The 20,584-nt window shown below is 42.3% G+C and overlaps 1 protein-coding gene across 1 annotated transcript in view; it reads right to left on the reverse strand.

Annotated features, from left to right (window-relative positions):
• The window catches only part of lamc1 (laminin, gamma 1), a 206,782-nt gene that overhangs the window by 9,324 nt on the left and 176,874 nt on the right, over positions 1-20,584 (reverse strand). Inside the window, exons 11-23 of the mRNA XM_060930986.1 lie at positions 19,109-19,221; positions 14,827-15,048; positions 14,532-14,720; positions 13,275-13,520; positions 10,035-10,188; positions 9,796-9,938; positions 9,515-9,693; positions 5,944-6,097; positions 5,637-5,842; positions 5,469-5,548; positions 2,377-2,514; positions 2,160-2,304; positions 1,782-1,931 (exon numbers count right to left, since the gene is read on the reverse strand). Coding sequence (XP_060786969.1) covers positions 1,782-1,931; positions 2,160-2,304; positions 2,377-2,514; positions 5,469-5,548; positions 5,637-5,842; positions 5,944-6,097; positions 9,515-9,693; positions 9,796-9,938; positions 10,035-10,188; positions 13,275-13,520; positions 14,532-14,720; positions 14,827-15,048; positions 19,109-19,221 — 2,119 coding nt within the window. The remainder of the gene's footprint in view (positions 1-1,781; positions 1,932-2,159; positions 2,305-2,376; positions 2,515-5,468; positions 5,549-5,636; positions 5,843-5,943; positions 6,098-9,514; positions 9,694-9,795; positions 9,939-10,034; positions 10,189-13,274; positions 13,521-14,531; positions 14,721-14,826; positions 15,049-19,108; positions 19,222-20,584) is intronic.

The following is a 20,584-nucleotide window of genomic DNA, read 5'->3' on the forward strand; positions in this document are numbered from 1 at the left end:
TGTCTTAATTAATAAAACTCAGGAACCATTGAATTAGAAGGCGAGTTCAAACGTTTGACTGGTACTGTATGTGGATAGATAGAGAGTTACACTTAGGTCCATAAATATTTGGACAGACATTTTTCTAATTTTGGTTCTGTACAATACCACAATGAATTTTGAACAAAACAATTCAGCTGCGGTTGAAGTTCAGACTTTCAGCTTTAATTCAGTGGGTTGAACAAAATGATTGCATAAAAATGTGAGGAACTAAAGCATTTTTTAAACACAATCCCTTCATTTCAGGGGCTCAAAAGTAATTGGACAAATTAAATAATTGTAAATAAAATGTTCATTTCTAATACTTGGTTGAAAACCCTTTGTTGGCAATGACTGCCTGAAGTCTTGAACTCATGGACATCACCAGACGCTGTGTTTCCTCCTTTTTAATGTTCTGCCAGGCCTTTACTGCAGCGGTTTTCAATTGCTGTTTGTTTGTGGGCCTTTCTGTCTGAAGTTTAGTCTTTAACAAGTGAAATGCATGCTCAATTGGGTTGAGATCAGGTGACTGACTTGGCCATTCAAGAATATTCCACTCCTTTGCTTTAATAAACTCTTGGGTTGCTTTGGCTTTATGTTTTGGGTCATTGTGCATCTGTATTATGAAACGCCGACCAATCAGTTTGGCTGCATTTGGCTGGATTTGAGCACACAGTACGTCTCTGAATACCTCAGAATTAATCCGGCTGCTTCTGTCCTGTGTCACATCATCAATAAACACTTAGTGACCCAGTGCCACTGGCAGCCATGCATGCCCAAGCCATCACACTGCCTCCGCCGTGTTTTACAGATGATGTGGTATGCTTTGGATCATGAGCTGTACCACACCTTTGCCATACTTTTTTCTTTCCATCATTCTGGTAGAAGTTGATCTTGGTTTCATCTGTCCAAAGAATGTTCTTCCAGAACTGTGCTGGCTTTTTTTAGACGTTTTTTAGCAAAGTCCAACCTAGCCTTTTTATTCTTGAGGCTTATGAGTGGCTCGCACCGTGCAGTGATCCCCCTGTATTTACTTTCATGTAGTCTTCTCTTTATGGTAGATTTGGATATTGATACGCCTACCTCCTGGAGAGTGTTGTTCACTTGGTTGGCTGTTGTGAAGGGGTTTCTCTTCACCATGGAAATTATTCTGCGATCATCCACCAGTGTTGTCTTCTGTGAGTGTCCAGGTCTTTTTGCATTGATGAGTTCACCAGTGCTTTCTCTCTTTCTTTCTCAGGATGTACCAAACTGTAGATTTTGCCACTCCTAATATTGTAGCAATTTCTCGGATGGGTTTTTTCTGTTTTCGCAGCTTAAGGATGGCTTGTTTCACCTGCATGGAGAGCTCCTTTGACCGCATGTTTTCTTCACAGCAAAATCTTCCAAATGCAAGCACCACACCTCAAATCAACTCCAGGCCTTTTATCTGCTTAATTGAGAATGACATAAAGGAATTGCCCATGCCAGCCCATGAAATAGCCTTTGAGTCAATTGTCCAATTACTTCTGGTCCCTTTAAAAACAGGGTGGCACATGTTAAGGAGCTGAAACTCCTAAACCCTTCATCCAATTTTAATGTGGGTACCCTCAAATGAAAGCTGAAAGTCTGGACTTTATGTCCATGTTCACTATAACTTGAATATGTTTCAGTAAACAGGTTAAAAAAAAATTGTGTCAGTGTCCAAATATATATGGACCTAACTGCAAGTCAACAGAATCTGCAAAATCCACAGGTTTAATCCAAGACCAAAAGAAAGGCACCTGTTGCTCAGTCTTCCCCTTCTCCAGCAGTCTGCGAACATCACTTTCTTTGCCTCTCAAGTCTTCTCTTAGATCATTGTATTCCCTCTCAGTTTTATCGATGAGCTTATCCAGGTCCGATGCCTCCTTCTTTATTTTATTGGCTTCATCCTAAAAGCACATCATGTCATTTAAATGGTATGCATACATTATGTACCTCAATAAATCCAATAATGCCAAACTTAATGTATTCTGTCACTTGGACGGTTTAAGATTAAAAAGCCTCTACTGTGGCTCCAATAATGAAATCTGTGCCGAGGTGTCTGTGGAATTTATTTTACACTTTACCTCTAAAATCTTTTAACTAGGTTAGTGTTTGCCTATAACCAGCATCTCTACCTCTAATGAGCTGATATCAAATGGAGGCAGGCTGGTCAGGTTAGCGTAGATCTTCATAGCCTTGTCTCCTGCTTCTTCTGCTTCAGCTCGCACTTTATTGGCCTGTTTCTCCAGGTTCTTCGCCAGGTCCTTGGCCTCATTGTACCTGTGGGTGATTGACATTTCATGAAGTGTACTGCACATACAGAGAAGTAACTCTACTCTAAAAGATACATACTTCTTGTTCAGGTCATCAATGTCCTTGTTGATCTTGTTCTTGCCGTCCAGCGTCTTCATCAGCAGGTTGTAGGCTTTGGTCGATGTGTCATTGGCATCTTTTGCAATCTTCTCAATCTGATCTGCGTCTGTCTTATGCCTGTGCACAGAAATGAACCAGTCAAGTATAGTACTATTCAGATGGGGCAAGATTCCCAGACACATGTCTGTTAAGTAATGCTGCTGGAGGGGTTGTATAGACCCTTCCCACGTGACGTCACGACAAACGCGGCCGCCATTTTGGACATGAACTACCAGTAGTCTACCACAGCCAACAACGAGGAACGACGGCGAAGCATCGAAAGGAATATAGCCATCAAAGAAAGTTTTTACTTTCAGGAAGACTTCCATCATGCCACCATATTGTTGTGCACGTGGATGTAGTAACCATCAACACACAAGGCAAGATTTAGCATTTTATCGGATTCCGACAGATGCTGACCGACGGAGAAGATGGATGGTCTCTAAAATATTGGCAAAATGTTTATTGACATAGCAATCGTGTGTAACGGGAAGCATTTGCATATCCGAAGTGTTGTGTTTACATCAAAGATAAAATAAACCGATATGGCAACGACTGCTGCTGCCAGGTTGGGGACACAAACTAGTAGAAAGGAAGTGTGCCAACAGACTTCCTTTGTGGTCGATTCTGCTTTAAGGTAAGATTCATTTAATTATTCGTCTGCTGTGGGTTTGGAATCGGTAGCCTGACCGATTCGTTCATGTTTGTGGTGCCATTTGTTTGTTGACGCGTGTTGAAATGGAAGATTGGTTGTTGACATGATTTCCAGTGATGCTTTGGTGCTGCTGTGGATCAGATGTGTTGAGTAGGCTGACTGTTTTTTTTTTTTCTTGCGTGTGGTATCATTGTTGACGCGAGGTTGTTTTTTGAACATGCCAATGCGGACACGATTTTCCCTGATGAGTTATGACTTCAGACGCGATGCGTGTGTGGAGTCCGCGTGATATGTGCGCAAGATAGGCTTCTCATATGTTTGGAGATCCGTGCTCTGAGACAAGCGCAAGCACCCCCCCAAGGGAAAAAAAGGGACCCCCTGAAAATATCGGCATAGTTCGAACACTGGGTTGGAGAAAGTAATGGCAAATAGTGAGTGCACAAACCATAGAAGGTAAACTGTACACAGCGCCAGGGCAGTGTGATGGTATGTCTACTTTTAGATTGTGTTAGCTGATCAATGAACACACTCGTCACTCGACGAGTTTCACGTCTTTACGACGGATACTTAAATGTGTGTTAGGTATTATTGTTGCAGTCTAAGCAGTCATTGTAGCAGCTAGATGAGCGAGAACCAAAAGGGTCTGTGCCATAAACCGTTATTTCTTCATGTCCAAAATGGCGGTCGCGTTTACGAAGATCACGTGAGTGAAAAGGGTCTATAGTGATCATGATTGAGCCACACGTTCATCTTCACTATGTACACATGAACGTCACATTAAAGGTTCCATGAGTGCTACACACCAAATTTTGATCCAATCTGATTATTTTGACCTTTATTATAACTGGTTGCTATAGGGTTTCTTGCCAGACAAGTTGCACCTCATCATCAGTATGTCACATGACCAGGACATGTCTGTAGGATGTAGCGGAAACCCACCCTTTTAATACAGTAGGATGCCTTTATTGTTACTGCACAAACGTACAACGAAATTTAGTTCATCATAGGAGAGCAAAGCCACTGCATACATGCGCGCAGCCAATCTCGGGCACTTCAGCCCAAGGCCGTCCCACGTTTACCTAACCTGCACGTCTTTGGACTGTGGGGGGAAACTGGAGCACCGGGAGGAAACCCATGCAGACACGGGGAGAACATGCAAACTCCACACAGAAAGGCCCTCATCAGCCGCTGGGCTCGAACCCAGAACCTTCTTGCTGTGAGGCGACAGTGCGAACCACTCCACCACTGTGCCACCCTTTTAAACTTGCTCATATTTATAATTTGTCAGATACGTGCTTTTGTTTTGAGCAGGAGATGATCGGGAAAAATGAGTGATTCCTAGAGTGTCTTTACACTCAAGTGTACAACCTCCCTCTCTTCCCCCCATAAAAATGTGATCTCTGTGACTTTGTATCTCTTGGGTTTACACAGAATTGTTGTTCTTTTGGCTGCTCCTGATTAGGAGTTGCCACAGCGGTTCTTTCGTCTCCATTGCTCCCTGTCTTCTACATCCTTCTCTACCACACCTGCCACTTTCATGTCCTCTCTCACCACATCCATGTATCTCCTCTTTGGCCTTCCTCGTTTTCGTTTGCCTGGCAGCTCCATCCTCAACATTCTCCTTCCAACATGCTCTGCATCTCTTCTCAGGATGTGCCCATACCATCTCAGTCTCATCTCTCTTAGCTTAATTCCCAAGCTCTCCACATGTGCTGTCCCTCTGATGTGCTCGTTCCTTATCCTGTCCAACCTTGTCACTCATCACAAACCTGAACATCCTCAACTCCGCCACCTCCAACTTTGCCTCCTGTCTCTTCGTTAAGGGTACTGTCTCCAATCCATACATCACAGCTGGTCTCACGACTGTCTTATATATCTTACCTGGGTTTACACAGAATAGTGGAAAAAATAATCATCCAGTGATGGATCAGAGGGGAATGACCAGGCCTGAGTTTCCTAAAAGCATCGCAGCACAAAGATTATTGTTAAATGGTTGAGCAAGCAGCACAATGAACACTCACTCTCCTAGTTAAGATGCTCTTAGGAAACCCACCCGAGACCGGTTCAAACTGACAGGAAGGCGACAGGAACTTGATCACTCTTTACAACCACGGTGAGCAGAAAAGCATCTAACGTGACATTTGGCTGATGGGTACGTGCACAAATGGGCATTAAAGTGGCCAGTGAGTGTATATTAGTTGCTGTTATTTCTACTGAATACATAATAATCATTTTAAAGAAGACAAAATCTTTCCAAAAGCATACAGCACATAGAAACGTGGACAGTAATCAATTCCGGAAATAAATGACAAGTCCACCTCCCCATATGAAATTGTCTAATTCAAATAGGGCAGGAATTATTTTTTTTAAATCTTACTTCTCTGCTAGTCTGCGAGCCTCTTCAGCCAGGAGTGTCATGTTGTTTGGATCTCCAGTGGTTGTGGGAATTTTGATATCCTGGTGAGATGAGAAGCACATTCATTGCACTCTGTCTCTCTCTCCCTCCCTCACACACACACACAAACACACTCAAAATAAAACTCACCACTTTGCTGATGGCATCCTTCGCCTTGTCCAGCTCCTCTCTAGCCCGCTCAATAAGTTTTTCAGTCTCACGTACTCTGTTGCGTGCCTTATCCGCCAGGTTTCCGGTGTCTTCCACAGTGTTCTTGATGTTCTGCAGCCGGTTCCACTGCGTCGTCAGCGTGTCGTTAATGTTCTTAAGACGATCTAAGAGGTCTTTGTCCACCTCTGCAGCAGTTAGCAAGACACATGAATGAGCAACAAGGGATGAGATCATGTGCAACAGGTCATGAGTGAGATTGTATGGTGTTGTCTGTGGCAAGTGGTACCTTTGCTGGCCTGAGCCTCCTTCAGTAAATCCATAATGGTTTTCTCAGCCTCTTTGAGGCGGTCTTCGAAAGCTTTGTCGCTCACTGTGTCCTGGCTGCCCAAGTTGTCAATCAGATTCTGTAGTTCATGGAGCTTCTGTCTCTGCTGGTTCACCTACATAACACATGGAGAAAATATAAGCTTGGTGCTGCTGTTACAACAGAGGTCACAAAGTCAAAAATCTGAATAATATGTTTAAGAAAACATGATTGCAAGTTTGAATGCTGACACTGGTACAGCCATCTACGGTATGGCCAGGAGAATAACTGATCAGGCTCTCTGGGTGGAAAGGAAAGCTGTCCTAGCCAAACATGGACATTTGTTAGCTTACTTATGCAGTGGAAGAAATTGGTGCTCTCTTACAAAGCGTGTTCAGCCACCATGTGATGGTGCAAGGCCAGCCAATTGGAAACATGAGGCTTCACGACAATACAACCGAGTGCTAGAATAGATTTTGTTAGCCAGGAACAGGAATCTGTCCTTCACTGGCTGTGCAAGGAAAGCGATTCTGAGCCTGTAAAAGGTATTATGCTTTATTCCTCCACCACTTTTTTTTTAAAACTTGGTCAATGACAAGGCATTGAACATTTGTAAGATTTATATGGCTTTATCTTTGCAACCAGCAGATGAGCTGATTAGATTCTGGAATTGATCTAAACGGGGTCAAGGTCACAACAAGTGAAATGCATGTAATCTTCAATAGCCTCCTTCTTGTTAGAAGTATATGTTAAGAGTGTTTGAGGCATTCAAATTAGTAGCAAGAAGGACTAGACTTCTTGGTGGAAGTTAGCAAAAAAGTTCAGAACCTAGGTTATTTAAGAAGAGCATGCATGTATAATGTATTATTCCCCCCCCAAAAAAAAAAAAAAAAATTTCTTGGTCTCTGCACTAGGTTCTAGGAGTCTGGAATTCTACATACAGTGGTGCTTGAAAGTTTGTGAACCCGCTAGAATTTTCTATATTTCTGCATAAATATGACCTAAAACATCAGATTTTTACACAAGTCCTAAAAGTAGATAAAGAGAACCCAGTTAAACAAATGAGACAAAAATATTATACTTGGTCATTTATTTATTGAGGAAAATGATCCAATATTACATATCTGTGAGTGGCAAAAATATGTGAACCTTTGCTTTCAGTATCTGGTGTGACCCCCTTGTGCAGCAATAACTGCAACTAAACGTTTCCGGTAACTGTTGATCAGTCCTGCACACCAGCTTGGAGGAATTTTAGCCCATTCCTCCGTACAGAACAGCTTCAACTCTGGGATGTTGGTGGGTTTCCTCACATGAACTGCTCACTTCAGGTCCTTCCACAACATTTCCATTGGATTAAGGCCAGGACTTTGACTTGGCCATTCCAAAACATTAACTTTATTCTTCTTTAAACATTATTTGGTAGAACGACTTGTGTGCTTAGGGTCGTTGCCTTGCTGCATGACCCACCTTCTCTTGAGATTCAGTTCATGGACAGATGTCCTGACATTTTCCTTTAGAACTTGCTGGTATAATTCAGAATTCATTGTTCCATCAATGATGACAAGCCGTCCTGGCCCAGATGCAGCAAAACAGGCCCAAACCATGATACTACCACCACCATGTTTCACAGATGGGATAAGGTTCTTATGCTGGAATGCAGTGTTTTCCTTTCTCCAAACATAGCACTTCTCATTTAAACCAAAAAGTTCTATTTTGGTCTCATCCGTCCACAAAACATTTTTCCAATAGCCTTCTGGCTTGTCCACTTGATCTTTAGCAAACTGCAGACGAGTGGCAATGTTCTTTTTGTGGCTTTCTCCTTGCAACCCTGCCATGCACACCATTGCTGTTCAGTGTTCTCCTGATGGTGGACTTATGAACATTAGCCAATGTGAGAGAGGCCTTCAGTTGCTTAGAAGTTACCCTGGGGTCCTTTGTGACCTCGCTGACTGTTACACACCTTGCTTTTGGAGTGATCTTTGTTGGTCGACCACTCCTGGGGAGGGTAACAATGGTCTTGAATTTCTTCCATTTGTACACAATCTGTCTGACCGTGGATTGGTGGAGTCCAAATGCTTTAGAGATGGTTTTGTAACTTTTTCCAGCTTTTTCTGAGGTCCTCAGAAATCTCCTTTGTTTGTTCCGTGATACACTTCCACAAACATGTGTTGTGAAGATCAGACTTTGATAGATCCCTGTTCTTTAAATAAAACAGGGTGCCCACTCACACCTGATTGTCGTCCCATTGATTGAAAACACCTGACTAATTTCACCTTCAAATTAACTGCTAATCCTAAAGGTTCACATACTTTTGCCACTCACATATGTAATATTGGATTATTTTCTTTAATAAATAAATGACCAAGTATAATATTTTTGTCTTATTTGTTTAACTGAGTTCTCTTTATCTACTTTTAGGACTTGTGTGAAAATCTGATGATGTTTTCGGTCATATTTATGCAGAAATATAGAAAATTCTAAAGGGCTCATAAACTTTCAAGCACAACTGTATTACTGATTTGGTGTAAAAATGTTGAGCTGTAAGCAAGCTTGTAGTACTCAAGTCCAGGACTCAGACTCGAGTCTGACCCGTGCCCTAATTTTAAGGACTCGTGACTTGATTTGGACTTGTGCACTGATGACTCGGACTCAGACTCGTGCATTAACTGCATTTGGACTCATAAATTGGAGACGAGGACTCTGATTTTTTTTCCTTTATTTTTTTGTAACATGCCATGATAATTTAGCATAAGATATTTATATCCACATTAATTTTGATACGCATTTTGTGCAAGAGAATGCACATTCACCTGTTCATATGTCATGTTCAGGAACAAACTCACGTTAATGGCACTAAAATGTGTGGAGAGAAGCCCTTAGGATTGTCCACTTTGCTTATATAGACTTCTCGTGCAGTGGGGAAAAAATGCACTGCTGTGTGTTCCATATGTAGAAGAACTATCGAGGAGACGACGGGGACAACCTCGAACTTCAATCGTCATTTGGTAAGACTCCACCCAGAGAAGTAAGTGACATGCTATGTTCATTGCTCTGTTGAGAGCGGAGCTTGCTTGCTGAGCGATGAACTAGTAGCTAGTGTTAACCCTCTCTCATGTTATTTGCCATGCTGATAGTGGGCGGGGCTTACTGAGCGACAAACAAGCTTGTTATCTGTAGCCTATTAACTAATATGGAGCAGTCAAGCAGTAACATTAGTCCAACACAGTAGCAGAGATGGTTTCACATAAAGGCAGCAACAACCACCGCCAAATGGTACGGTTCGAGTCTTGTTCTCTGACTCGACTTAGATCAATAGCGGACTCGACTTGGGATTTTCTTTAATGACTTGGACTTGACTCAGACTTCAACACTGGGGACTCAAGACTAGACTCGGACACGAGGTTTAGTGACTCGACGAAAACAGTGGTTGTAAGTACTATAGGTAATTTCAGTATTATTTGTCCCCCCCCCCCAACTTCATAGCAGATGATATTCGAGTTTGACACCTGTGACTGACATAAATATCTTCTTTGTAGCACGAGACATGTCTTACCTTGTCCCTGACGAGACTGTAACAGTTGGGACATTGTTGGCAGCCAGAAATGGAGCGGTTGTAGAAGTAGTTCTCTTCACACATATCGCAGCGATTACCAACGAAGCCGGGGCGACACTCACAACGGCCGTCATCTCTGCACTGAGCACTCCGGGAACCCTCAGGGTCACAGTCACAGGCTGTGAGAAGAGATAGAGGTGCAAGATGATGGTGACTTCCACAAAAGAGAGAAAAACACCTAATGACTGGGCACAAGATGAGAATGCAATAAAGTATCTTACGTTTGCATCCAGACGAGCTGAAGCCAAAGAAGTTGACTTCACAGCGCTCACAGTGCTGACCTGTGACCCCAGGCTGACACTCACACTGTCCACTCACAATGTCACACTGACCATTAGTGGAGCCAATAGGGTTGCAGTTGCACCTAAAAACCAATTAATCCGTGAAAAAGCTCCTATCAGAAAATATATTTGGCAAATTTAAATCAGCATCATCGTTACTGTAAAGTGCATTAAGGTACCGTTGGCAGCCTTTTCCACTCTGCAGGTTGTAGTAGCCAGGCTCACAGGCGCTGCAGTCTCGATTGATGACGTGAGGGAGACACTCGCACTGCCCCGTTACCTGCATGCAGGTCTTCTGTCTGTCCACTGTGCCGTACTGAGAGCATGCACAGGCTACAGAGGTGAACAGGAGAGGCCAAGGTCAAAAATCCTGCTCAGATACGGTCAGTATTGCAAGCAATACTCTGGCTGCTTTTATCATAACATAGTGCACTGAGGACTGGCATCTCCAGGTAACATCAAGAGCAGTGGTTCTCATCTGCATTTCTGGAGTATTATTAATAATAATAATAATAACAATAATGCTGGGCGGCACGGTGGTGTAGTGGTTAGCGCTGTTGCCTCACAGCAAGAAGGTCCGGGTTCGAGCCCTGAGGCCGGCGAGGGCCTTTCTGTGTGGAGTTTGCATGTTCTCCCCGTGTCCGCGTGGGTTTCCTCCGGGTGCTCCGGTTTCCCCCACAGTCCAAAGACATGCAGGTTAGGTTAACTGGTGACTCTAAATTGACCGTAGGTGTGAATGTGAGTGTGAATGGTTGTCTGTGTCTATGTGTCAGCCCTGTGATGACCTGGCGACTTGTCCAGGGTGTACCCCGCCTTTCGCCCGTAGTCAGCTGGGATAGGCTCCAGCTTGCCTGCGACCCTGTAGAAGGATAAAGCGGCTAGAGATAATGAGATGAGATGAGAATAATAATGCTTAGTTGAGTGAAGTGTTGAGTAAAAAAAAAAAAAAAAAAGAAATAAAATAGTAAAATATACAAATGATATAATTATGAATAAATATTGACAAAGAAGAAAATAATATAAATAGTTTAAAAAGTAATAAAACAAAAATACAATAATTAAAAGGAGATACGCAGAACCTTTATTTTTAAATACGTTTCTGAGTGGATAGTATCTCCATCCTTGACTCTTGTATGCTGCATAAAAGAGAATTTAAAAATATATTTTTGAGAGTTAAAATTGACCACAAAGTTGGTATTCGAGCTGCCCCGCTGAGCCAGCCAGCCCTGAGTGCGTGACGTCACAGCGGTAACTGGTTTTAAGGACGAGGCCTTTTACAGCTATAGACCAAAGTCATAGCAATAAAAATTTATGATGAAAGTGAGAAATAGCGTCACCGACTCGCTCAACTAAGACTGATTTGACTTCATTGATTGTGGGTTGACTCTCATTAAAACAAGATGGGTGTTATAACTTATGCAACACACGTACATGCATGCATTTTCACTGATAAAACGTAAAAGGCTCATTAAATAATCAGATGAACTGAGACAATCACATTCTGAAGCAAATTAAATAATCTTATACCACTAACTTAAACACACAATACAAGTTACATGTATTAATCTAAATGCAGGTAAACGAGTGGTGGTGTTTTTGTTGTTTTGTATCCAAATGAGAGTCGCATCTTACCCGTCTGCGTTCTCGCTTCTTGAAGGCTGACCTTGTGGCCGATTGTTTTGAAACAATCTGATTTTCAGTTGTTTGTTCAGTTCTCCGTTCATTCGCTTCTTCCACATAAGGGCAAGATATTGTTGCTGAGGCAAGCATATCCAGCGGAGAAATCAGACGGCTGGTCCACTCATTCTCCATTTTCTCCATACTGAGTACTCCGCCATTACTGCTCAGCTCAGGCAATTACTAAAACCCGGGACGGGGCGTCACCAGTTTTAGCAACAACCGCGGGGAGGTCACTGCCTGAGCGATGATGTGTCATGTCCCGTTCTGTCCCGGGGTTTTACCAACAACCCTCGGCTCACACTCCAGGAGAACTGGTGCAACTGAACTTACTTTCCTTTTTAAAAAAAAAAAAATTAATTAAATAAAATAAATGCTTTCCTTGTAGTTTTATTCAATTGTTGGTACTGCACCCTCTTTCAATACGGGCTTATAGCCAACGCTCCTCAACAGATCAGAGGTCTCATACGAGTCTTCAGTAAAATGTGCAGAGCAGAGGAGAGACCACTTCGTAGGTGCCCAATGTGCCCGTGAACTTCTCGCAAAACGCGTCCAAATCTTTGCAGTTTGAACATTCTTGGGCCATGAATGCAACATAAATCCACCTTCTGTCATGTTGCTGCACCCATCAGCAACACAGCTACGTGGCATGGCGATAAATTAGCTCAAAATGGAGGATCGGAGTTGCAGTCAGCTCTGTGTTTTAGTATAGCGGAACTGGCGATGAGACCGATAGACTTCCTGCTGTGACATTACTGACCTCAAGATCATTCACTCAGACCGCTACCTATATAAAATCACTTTAATTGTAACTAGATAGAACTCGACGCCAACGGCGTCGATGGGGATGCCTCCGCCTGGTAGACTACATGCCTTATTAGGTTGTGATTTGGGGATGGACATTTGACCTCACAGTAATCTTGACCTGTGACCTTTTAACCTCAAAATCTAAATCAGGTCATGTTTGTCCCAAAGTGCACAAATGGTGAAAGTTTGGTGAAATTCCTTTCATTAGCCTTTGAGATATCGTGTTCACAAGGTTTCAGGACGGACGCACGCACGGACAACCCAAAAACATAATGCCTCCTGCACCTTAAGGTGGCGGAGGCATAAAAATTACTATATTAGATTTATTGTTAACACTTAAAACTATTCCTGTGCCATTCTTGAGGTCTCAAGGCATTTATAAACGAAAGTGAGACCATAGTTCTGCGCATCTCCTTTAAAAATAAAATATCAATGTAACATGCCAGCAAACTAGACAAATAATAAAAAACACCTAAAAGTTGTTAAAAAAAAAGGTTTAGCAGGTTTATTTTGTTTTGTTTTAATAAAACTCCAATGACTAATTACCATCAGTTTACTATACCACTGATCTTAAAAAAAACAACCTAGTAAGATTTAAAAAAGTGCAAGAAATGTAGAGATATTCTTTAACCTTAAGAGTACCCTTCAATGTGTTAGTATTAAGATTGCTTCAGAGATGTCTCAATCTGTAAAGAGTAGCAATAGGTGGCAGCACTGAGACAGAAAAGCTGCACACACTCATCAGGATGTACTGCGGTTGATGCATTACTCATAAACATAGGAAGTTGGGCCAGCTGTTTTTCCCATACAGTTTACTGAAAAACCAGACATGACACAGTGGGATAGTGAACAAACAAACAGCATCCTTTTTGTGTTTACTCTGGTCCCACGAGACACTCTCAGAAATGATTTTAGTGTGAACGGGAGGTACTCACCTTTGCACTTTTCAGCTGGGTTGCTAGCCAAGGCGTTTCCGTAGTAGCCTTCTTTGCAGCGATCACAGAAGAAGCCATTTGTGTCGTAGATGCATTTGAGGCACTCGCCACTATCACGGTCACAGTTGCCTACAGCATTGGGGTCAATGTTGTTGTTACAGTTACATGCTCGGCACGCCCTCACCTGACCGTTAGTGCCCTGTGGGTCACCGAAGAATCCATCGTCACACAGCTCGCAACGTTTCCCTAGGTACACACATCGGACACAATTAATACTACAGAAATGATGACGTGAGCCTCACACAGAAATACATTAAATCTCGGCCACGGCTTTGAACCGGTTCAAGGAACGAAAACGAAAACTTTTTCTATTTCACATGGAACAGAAACGAAACCAGAAACTTTATTATTTTTTATGTTCCGGAACAGAAACGCTTATTAAAAATAATGGTAACCGGTTAATACCGGTTTTTATTTCGTTCCTCAAAGTTTCCGTAGCCTACAAATAAAAAAGTCATTCTTCTCCTGCGCAAGTTTCTATGACCCGCTGGGGTTCACTTCCTGTGTGACGTTCGCTGACTGAATGGAGAGAGCGGGAGGGTGGACTACTATCACGTCTCCACATCTTAAATAAGAGGTAAATATTGCAGTCTATCGTTATTCAAAAAGGTCAATTTCAAACACGATATCAATATATTTGTCCACGTTAATGAGAGGCTCGCGAACATTAAATGATGTTAACCTCTGTTAGCCTATCAATGCATAGGGCCTGACTAGCCTTTGGTAACACACTAAACGAATTATCTTTCATTTTTGGCACTTTTTCTGTTTGTGGAGATGGGAAGACATACTGAGAATCCAAATCGCCAACATTTGAAATAATAATTGTTTTGAATTATTTCTTGTCTTATTTAATGAAGGTTGTAATAGAATTAGCCTACATTTGGCTTAAGCTGGATGAGACAGAGACATAATTTTATAGCCATTTGTTAAACAGCTGACAGGGAACGTAATTAACCGTTCCGGGAACAAAATTTTTTTGTTCTAACCGGTTCGGGAACGTCTATTTAATGGTGGAACCCAAAACCGGAAACGTTAAAATTCCGTTTCTGTTCGGAACGAACCAATAGGAAAAAAATTCTGGTTCAAAGCCCTGATCTCGGCAAGATTTAAGCTTGAGCAAACAGACAACGAGTGGAATTCACTTGGTGCTGATCAGCTAATCAGGGCACCATTTGCTACTTGGATGCGCCGTACCTGTGGTGCCAAGCGGACAGTTTGTGCACACCACCTCTTTGGTTTTTGGCACGATTGCACAAGTGGCACCTGAAGGACACGGGCACGGTTTACAGTCGGAAGCTGAACCCACTGTGGCATCACCATAGAAACCGTCCTTACACCTCTCACAGCTCATGCCAGCTGTATTGTCCTGGCAGTTACACATTCCTGTAAAAGAAAGGAAAACAGTGTGATAACGTGGCCAAATCCAGCCACGACTATGTAAATAAATGCAAAATGCTGCAGGGAAGAATGTGTGAGAAATGTGAGAGACCTGTTACAGGGTCACAGGTGTCACTATGGCCATTGCAGTTGCACGTTTCACAGGGACTGAATTGACCCAGTTCTGGTCGGCTCCTCCTGTATCCCAGAGCACACTTCCCACAGTGCTGACCCTCGTAGCCAGGAGGACATGAACACTTCTCCACCCAGTGCGCTGGATTCCCATGTCCTCGTCGCGCAGTCACTAAAGAGACGCTGTCCAGATATCCAGCACCTAGATGAAAACAGATTTTTAAATTAGGCCCTGACAAGGGGTGGGATTATGATGTATAAAATATGATTTCTACAATACACAAACTGCCAGCAGTACAGTACCTGTCTGCAGGGATAAGAATGGGACCTTTAAAAAAACCTCTGAAATGCCCAGCTGGTCTAGGGGGCATTTGCCCAATTCACAATCCCCCTTTCCCACACATACACACTAATATATATATATATATATTATATATATATATATATATATATATATATATATATACACACACACACACACATACACACATATATACACATATATACACACACACACACACACACGAGAGTTACAAGGTTGGATGGCGGTGGAGCAGACCGAGAGCCGGAAAACTTCTTCCAAAAATATATTTTTTATTTTTTCTATTTTCAAAACTTTTCTTAAAATAGTGCAAATATTTACAGTGCGCCAACCAAAGGTTCAAATTGCCAAAAAGAAAACTATACAAACAAAATAAGAAAACACAAAAATAAAGAGGCTTTAAGTTTGCCAGACTAAATCAAAAAGCCCCTGAACAAAACTATTAGTCAGCCTAACCCCAGTACCTTCAAACAAGACGTTCCAACCACAACTGAGGCTCTAGAGCTACTGCAGAGCTTACATACCCACAGCTCCGCCCACAGTTGAGCCCAAATTGCAAAATTAATCAAATCAACTAAATAATGGCATCCTAAATACAAAATAACAATTTAAAGAAACAAACAAAATATACAAACATCCAAAAGAATTTTCTTAAACCAAAAACCCTTCAGTGCATAGTAAAATACATGTTTCCCCAACACCAGTAAAACACCCCCGTTAAAATAGTCCGTTCTACCAAACACCCGCGAAACCCCTTCATAACAAGCCAATGGTACAGTCCCTCGGTTTCTCGCAACAAACAGGAAGTGTGTGGAGTTCGCGTGATGAGTTACTAAAAACTGCTTTGTGTTATAAAAATGCTAGAACTAAATAAACTTGACGTTAGAAATAACCGGTTTGTACATGTTTCCTAGACCATAGACAATGCTTAACAGATGGGAGATGAAAATGCTTAGAAACGTGCGATGCGTTTTACATATGAGTGGAGCCAAACAAATGTTACTAGAAGGCCTTTCCCTGCACTCGGAACAAATGCCGCTCTCGTTAGAAACTATGGCAAACAATGGAGTATGAAATGCTTGAAAACCAGTAATACCCATACAGAAAACAGTAATGGAAATGAAGTGCAACTCATAGCGAAAGGTCAGCCAAGATGTTTGAACGTTGCCGGCAGATTGCTGCCTGTGCGCTGGCGTGAGAGATGTGTGCGCGCGCGTGCGAGCGTCACGGCTCACTCCGTGACATATCTATATATCATGAGCAATAATGGAGGTAACCGTAACGAAATATTAGATTCCTCCTGACTCTATCTTTGACAATTTAAGTAAAACGTACCTTTGTGCTTTTTTGTTTTGATGTGCTCCTGGATGTTTCTAGCTCCTCTGTATCCATAATTGATCATATCTGAGCACAGAACCTTTCCCGGCACGTCCACTTTTCGGATATGTTCCGTCAGGCACGTCGTCACAGTTTGTGTCCCTATCTGCACGGTAATGCTGCTATCGAGCCATGCCCATCGGAAACAGTTCTTTATCCCGTTCGATTTATCGATTTCCCTGGCACGATCCTCATTTTTGCGGTCCAAAACTTTCGCCATATTGGCGAAGTAACTTTGAAAACTAACCAAAATAACTAGAACTTAAGAAGTGATCAAAACCGTGTATGTGTAGCTTGTTTCTCTGTGAATTGTAGAAGTGAGATGAAACTAGTGCCAAAACGTTGCAGGAAATCGTCGTGAGTTATTGTTAGCATAAATATTGAAGAAAGCAATGACTATTTCCGTTATCACAGCTGCAACTAATTTTGCGTTGAGCGTTGCCGAAAGATGCTGGCTGGCGGTTGGTCGGTCGGTCCTGCCTGCTTGTGCCACCACAAGCCTCGCCTCGTGCCGACCCCTACCCCCCGCCGAAATTTTCTCAACGGATTTACACGTTTCACAAAAATGACATTTTCAACGGGAAAAACTCGGAATTCCGCAGATCCGCAGAAAATTCTCATCCCTGTGTCTGATTCTGATGCTCTACTGCTGCACGTGACTCACTTTGTTACTGTACATAGTCCCACATGGATACCCTAAAGATCTATCCATCCATCCATTATCTGTAGCCGCTTTATCCTGTTCTACAGGGTCGCAGGCAAGCTGGAGCCTATCCCAGCTGACTACAGGCGAAAGGCGGGGTACACCCTGGACAAGTCGCCAGGTCATCACAGGGCTGACACAGACACAGACAACCATTCACACTCACATTCACACCTACGGTCAATTTAGAGTCACCAGTTAACCTAACCTGCATGTCTTTGGACTGTGGGGGAAACCGGAGCACCCAGAGGAAACCCACGCGGACACGGGGAGAACATGCAAACTCCGCACAGAAAGGCCCTCGCCGGCCACGGGGCTCGAACCCGGACCTTCTTGCTGTGAGGCGACAGCGCTAACCACTACACCACCGTGCCGCCCCCTAAAGATCTACATGTCCCAAAAACCGACTCACTCTTGCTTCAATTGATAAATCACTTGGATATTGTAAATTTATATTAAAAGTTGCTTCTGTAGTCATAAAAACTATCCTGTGCTCATCCCAGAACTCATTCACAATATGCTCATACTGAACATTCTTTCATCAGGGTTTCCTCTGGGTTCTGAAAAATATTCTCCACTTTTTTCCTTGAAAAATGAAATCAAATAAGTAGTCCTCACTTTCTCTTAGTCTGTATTTTTTTCTTCATTACCGACTCATCAAAGTGGACTTAATACAGGTTTATACCAGCCAAACTGGCACAATTCAAATATTTGTACAGACACAGCTAGACCTCTCCATTATATATAAATTTTGGGCTCCACTCCAGCCTCTAATAAGAACGACTTGGGCTTTGGGCAGCCTGTGCACTATCAAGCTAAAATAAACCTCTTTAGTCTTAGGGTTATTTTTGCATGGAATTATTGAAAAGAGGTATTATGACTCCCTTTAGCTTTTACTTTAACACAAAACTTGATTTACAATTGAACAAAGTCAAGAGGAATCTGGGAACAACCGACAGTGATGGAATCTGAATTTCCTGTCAATTTAGAAGCTGAACACAGAATGGCCCTGCATTTTTTTTCCTCATATGCTAGCTACAGGAACTCAACATGCCACGCCCCCTAAAACAGAGCTCCCTTCAGTCGCTTGTGCGGCTGACAGCACTTTCACTTTGGCATTTTTAACTGACCGCTGTATTACCGACACTGTCTGATACGCCCAGGGACGGTAGGGGCTCCAAATGCGCCTCCCTTGTGGCGGTTTCAGCCCTTAAATCATCTTCAGTGTTTGAAGAAGCTCGCCCAAAAACTTCACCAGCTTAGGCTGCGCCAATGTTCGGTTCACGCAGAGATAATTCCACCACCACACCAGCCCGATTAAGATGCACTGCGATTGGTCAAAAGCTTGGAGCTCATTATGTGTAGTCGATTTTTATTGGTCATAAGCACACACTCATTGTTTACACTCTGGCTTCCCAAAGTCTCTTCACTGGGGTTGGATTTCGGCAAACGGAGGGATTTCTCGCAAAGATGACTTATGATAATAATAAAGATGACAAATACATTCGTCACTGTGACGACTGCTAGTAATTTTCTCATCATCACTGATGGATTATGTTCATCAATGACGAGCGTGATGAGCGCCAGCCGGGGACCCTGCTTCATGTACCGTTTTCTCTTTTCTCTTCTACACCTGGATTTTCCAGCGATTTAAAATGCCACTAACTAGTGTAACGCAGGGTTGTCTTTTGTCTCCGATTCCTTAAGTCTTCTTCTTGATTGTGTCTGAGGAAGGTTTTCCTGGCCTTGTTGCCTGTGACTTGATCTTTCGGGATCTAAATCTACGTCTGGGTTTTTGTAAAGCTGCTCTGAGACATTTATATTGTTAAAAATGTATTATGTAAAGGTGCTGAAGCATACTTCTCTCGCTGTAGGTACCACGGATCTTGATGGAAGTAAGATTATGAAGAAGCTTCTGGAAGTCTGCGTGTTTCAGCTCTGGTCTCCAGGAAGAGTCTGGGGTGTGATGGAGCCTATCAAAGACAATGTGTATTTAAACTCCAACCTTTAATATCATTGGCTGACAAGAATATTATCAGAAATCAGCAGTCAGGATATCATCCACTTCATTAGGAACACCTGTACATTCATGTAATGGTCAAATCAGTACAATGCAAAAAAAAAAAAATCATGCAGATTCAGATTACAAAGCTACACCTGGCACAAGATCAGGCACTGTACGTATTCCAATCTTCAACAGCCCAGCTTCAGTGAGCCCGTGTTCGCTGTAGCTTCGCATTCCTGTTTTTGGTTGAAAGGAGTGGAACCCGATTTGGTTTTCTGCTGTTGAACCCCATCCACCTCAACATATGATACATCATGGACTGTGTGATAATTTTCTGCTCCCCATGTTTGTAAAGCGTGGTTATATGGGTCACTTAAAATTTCCAGTACGTTCGAACCAGTCTGACCATTCTCCTCTGACCTCTCACATCAAATGTTCTCGCCCACAGAAGCACCAGTCACTAGATGTTTTTTTTTTTTTTTTGGTTTCAGAGCAGATGACACAATCTAAGCCTTTGAGATCACATTCTCAAGTTTGATGTGAAGATTAACTGAAGCTCTTCAGCTGTATCTGCATCATTTTTATGCATTTCGCTGCTGCCATATGATTGGCTGATTGGATAAATGTACGAATTAGTGTATATTTAGCATTATTCTATCTACATTCACTGGATATGAGCAATCGCACGATCTGATTGGCTACTCTACTACTAGGCTATCAGCTCATATACCATGAGTAGAGAAAAACAAAATGGCGGAGTGTGTTGCTGAACCAACCGGGGATGAAATAAAAACCCTACTCGAAAACAAAACCCCCAACATACAAAAAATAGGCAACAAAAGTATTTGATAGTAAGAACATATCTTTTTAAAATTTTTCATATCTTCTTCATTGTAGCATTTTTCACAAATTTCTACCTTCATTTCGCCAGTTTGTTTACATTCTTCATCTTTAAGCATTAAAATTTGTTGCATTTTTTTTTAGACTGGTTCAAACGCTCAAAGAAGTTTGAAAATCGCATAACTGAAATATCCAAGGAAGACGTGAATAAATGTCAAAAGCTATTCTATACCTCGGCATGACAGCAAGATGGCACTTTCTAATATTTTACTACGCACATATGCAATTTGTCACATGTCCACTAAGCGGAAATTATTGTGTCAGACGTTTTGTATAAAAGTTTTTATTTATTGACTTTGCAAAAAAATAAAAAATGCTCCATTTCTCAAAATCCAGTAAATGTGGATATAATAAAACAATTACTCCACTCAATCTCGTTGTGCATGGCTTATAGCCGACTCGGTGCTACATGCCTCGTCAGCTATCAGCTC

The sequence above is a fragment of the Neoarius graeffei genome, chromosome 1 (genome assembly GCF_027579695.1).
Source record: "Neoarius graeffei isolate fNeoGra1 chromosome 1, fNeoGra1.pri, whole genome shotgun sequence".
Classification (NCBI taxonomy): domain Eukaryota; kingdom Metazoa; phylum Chordata; class Actinopteri; order Siluriformes; family Ariidae; genus Neoarius; species Neoarius graeffei.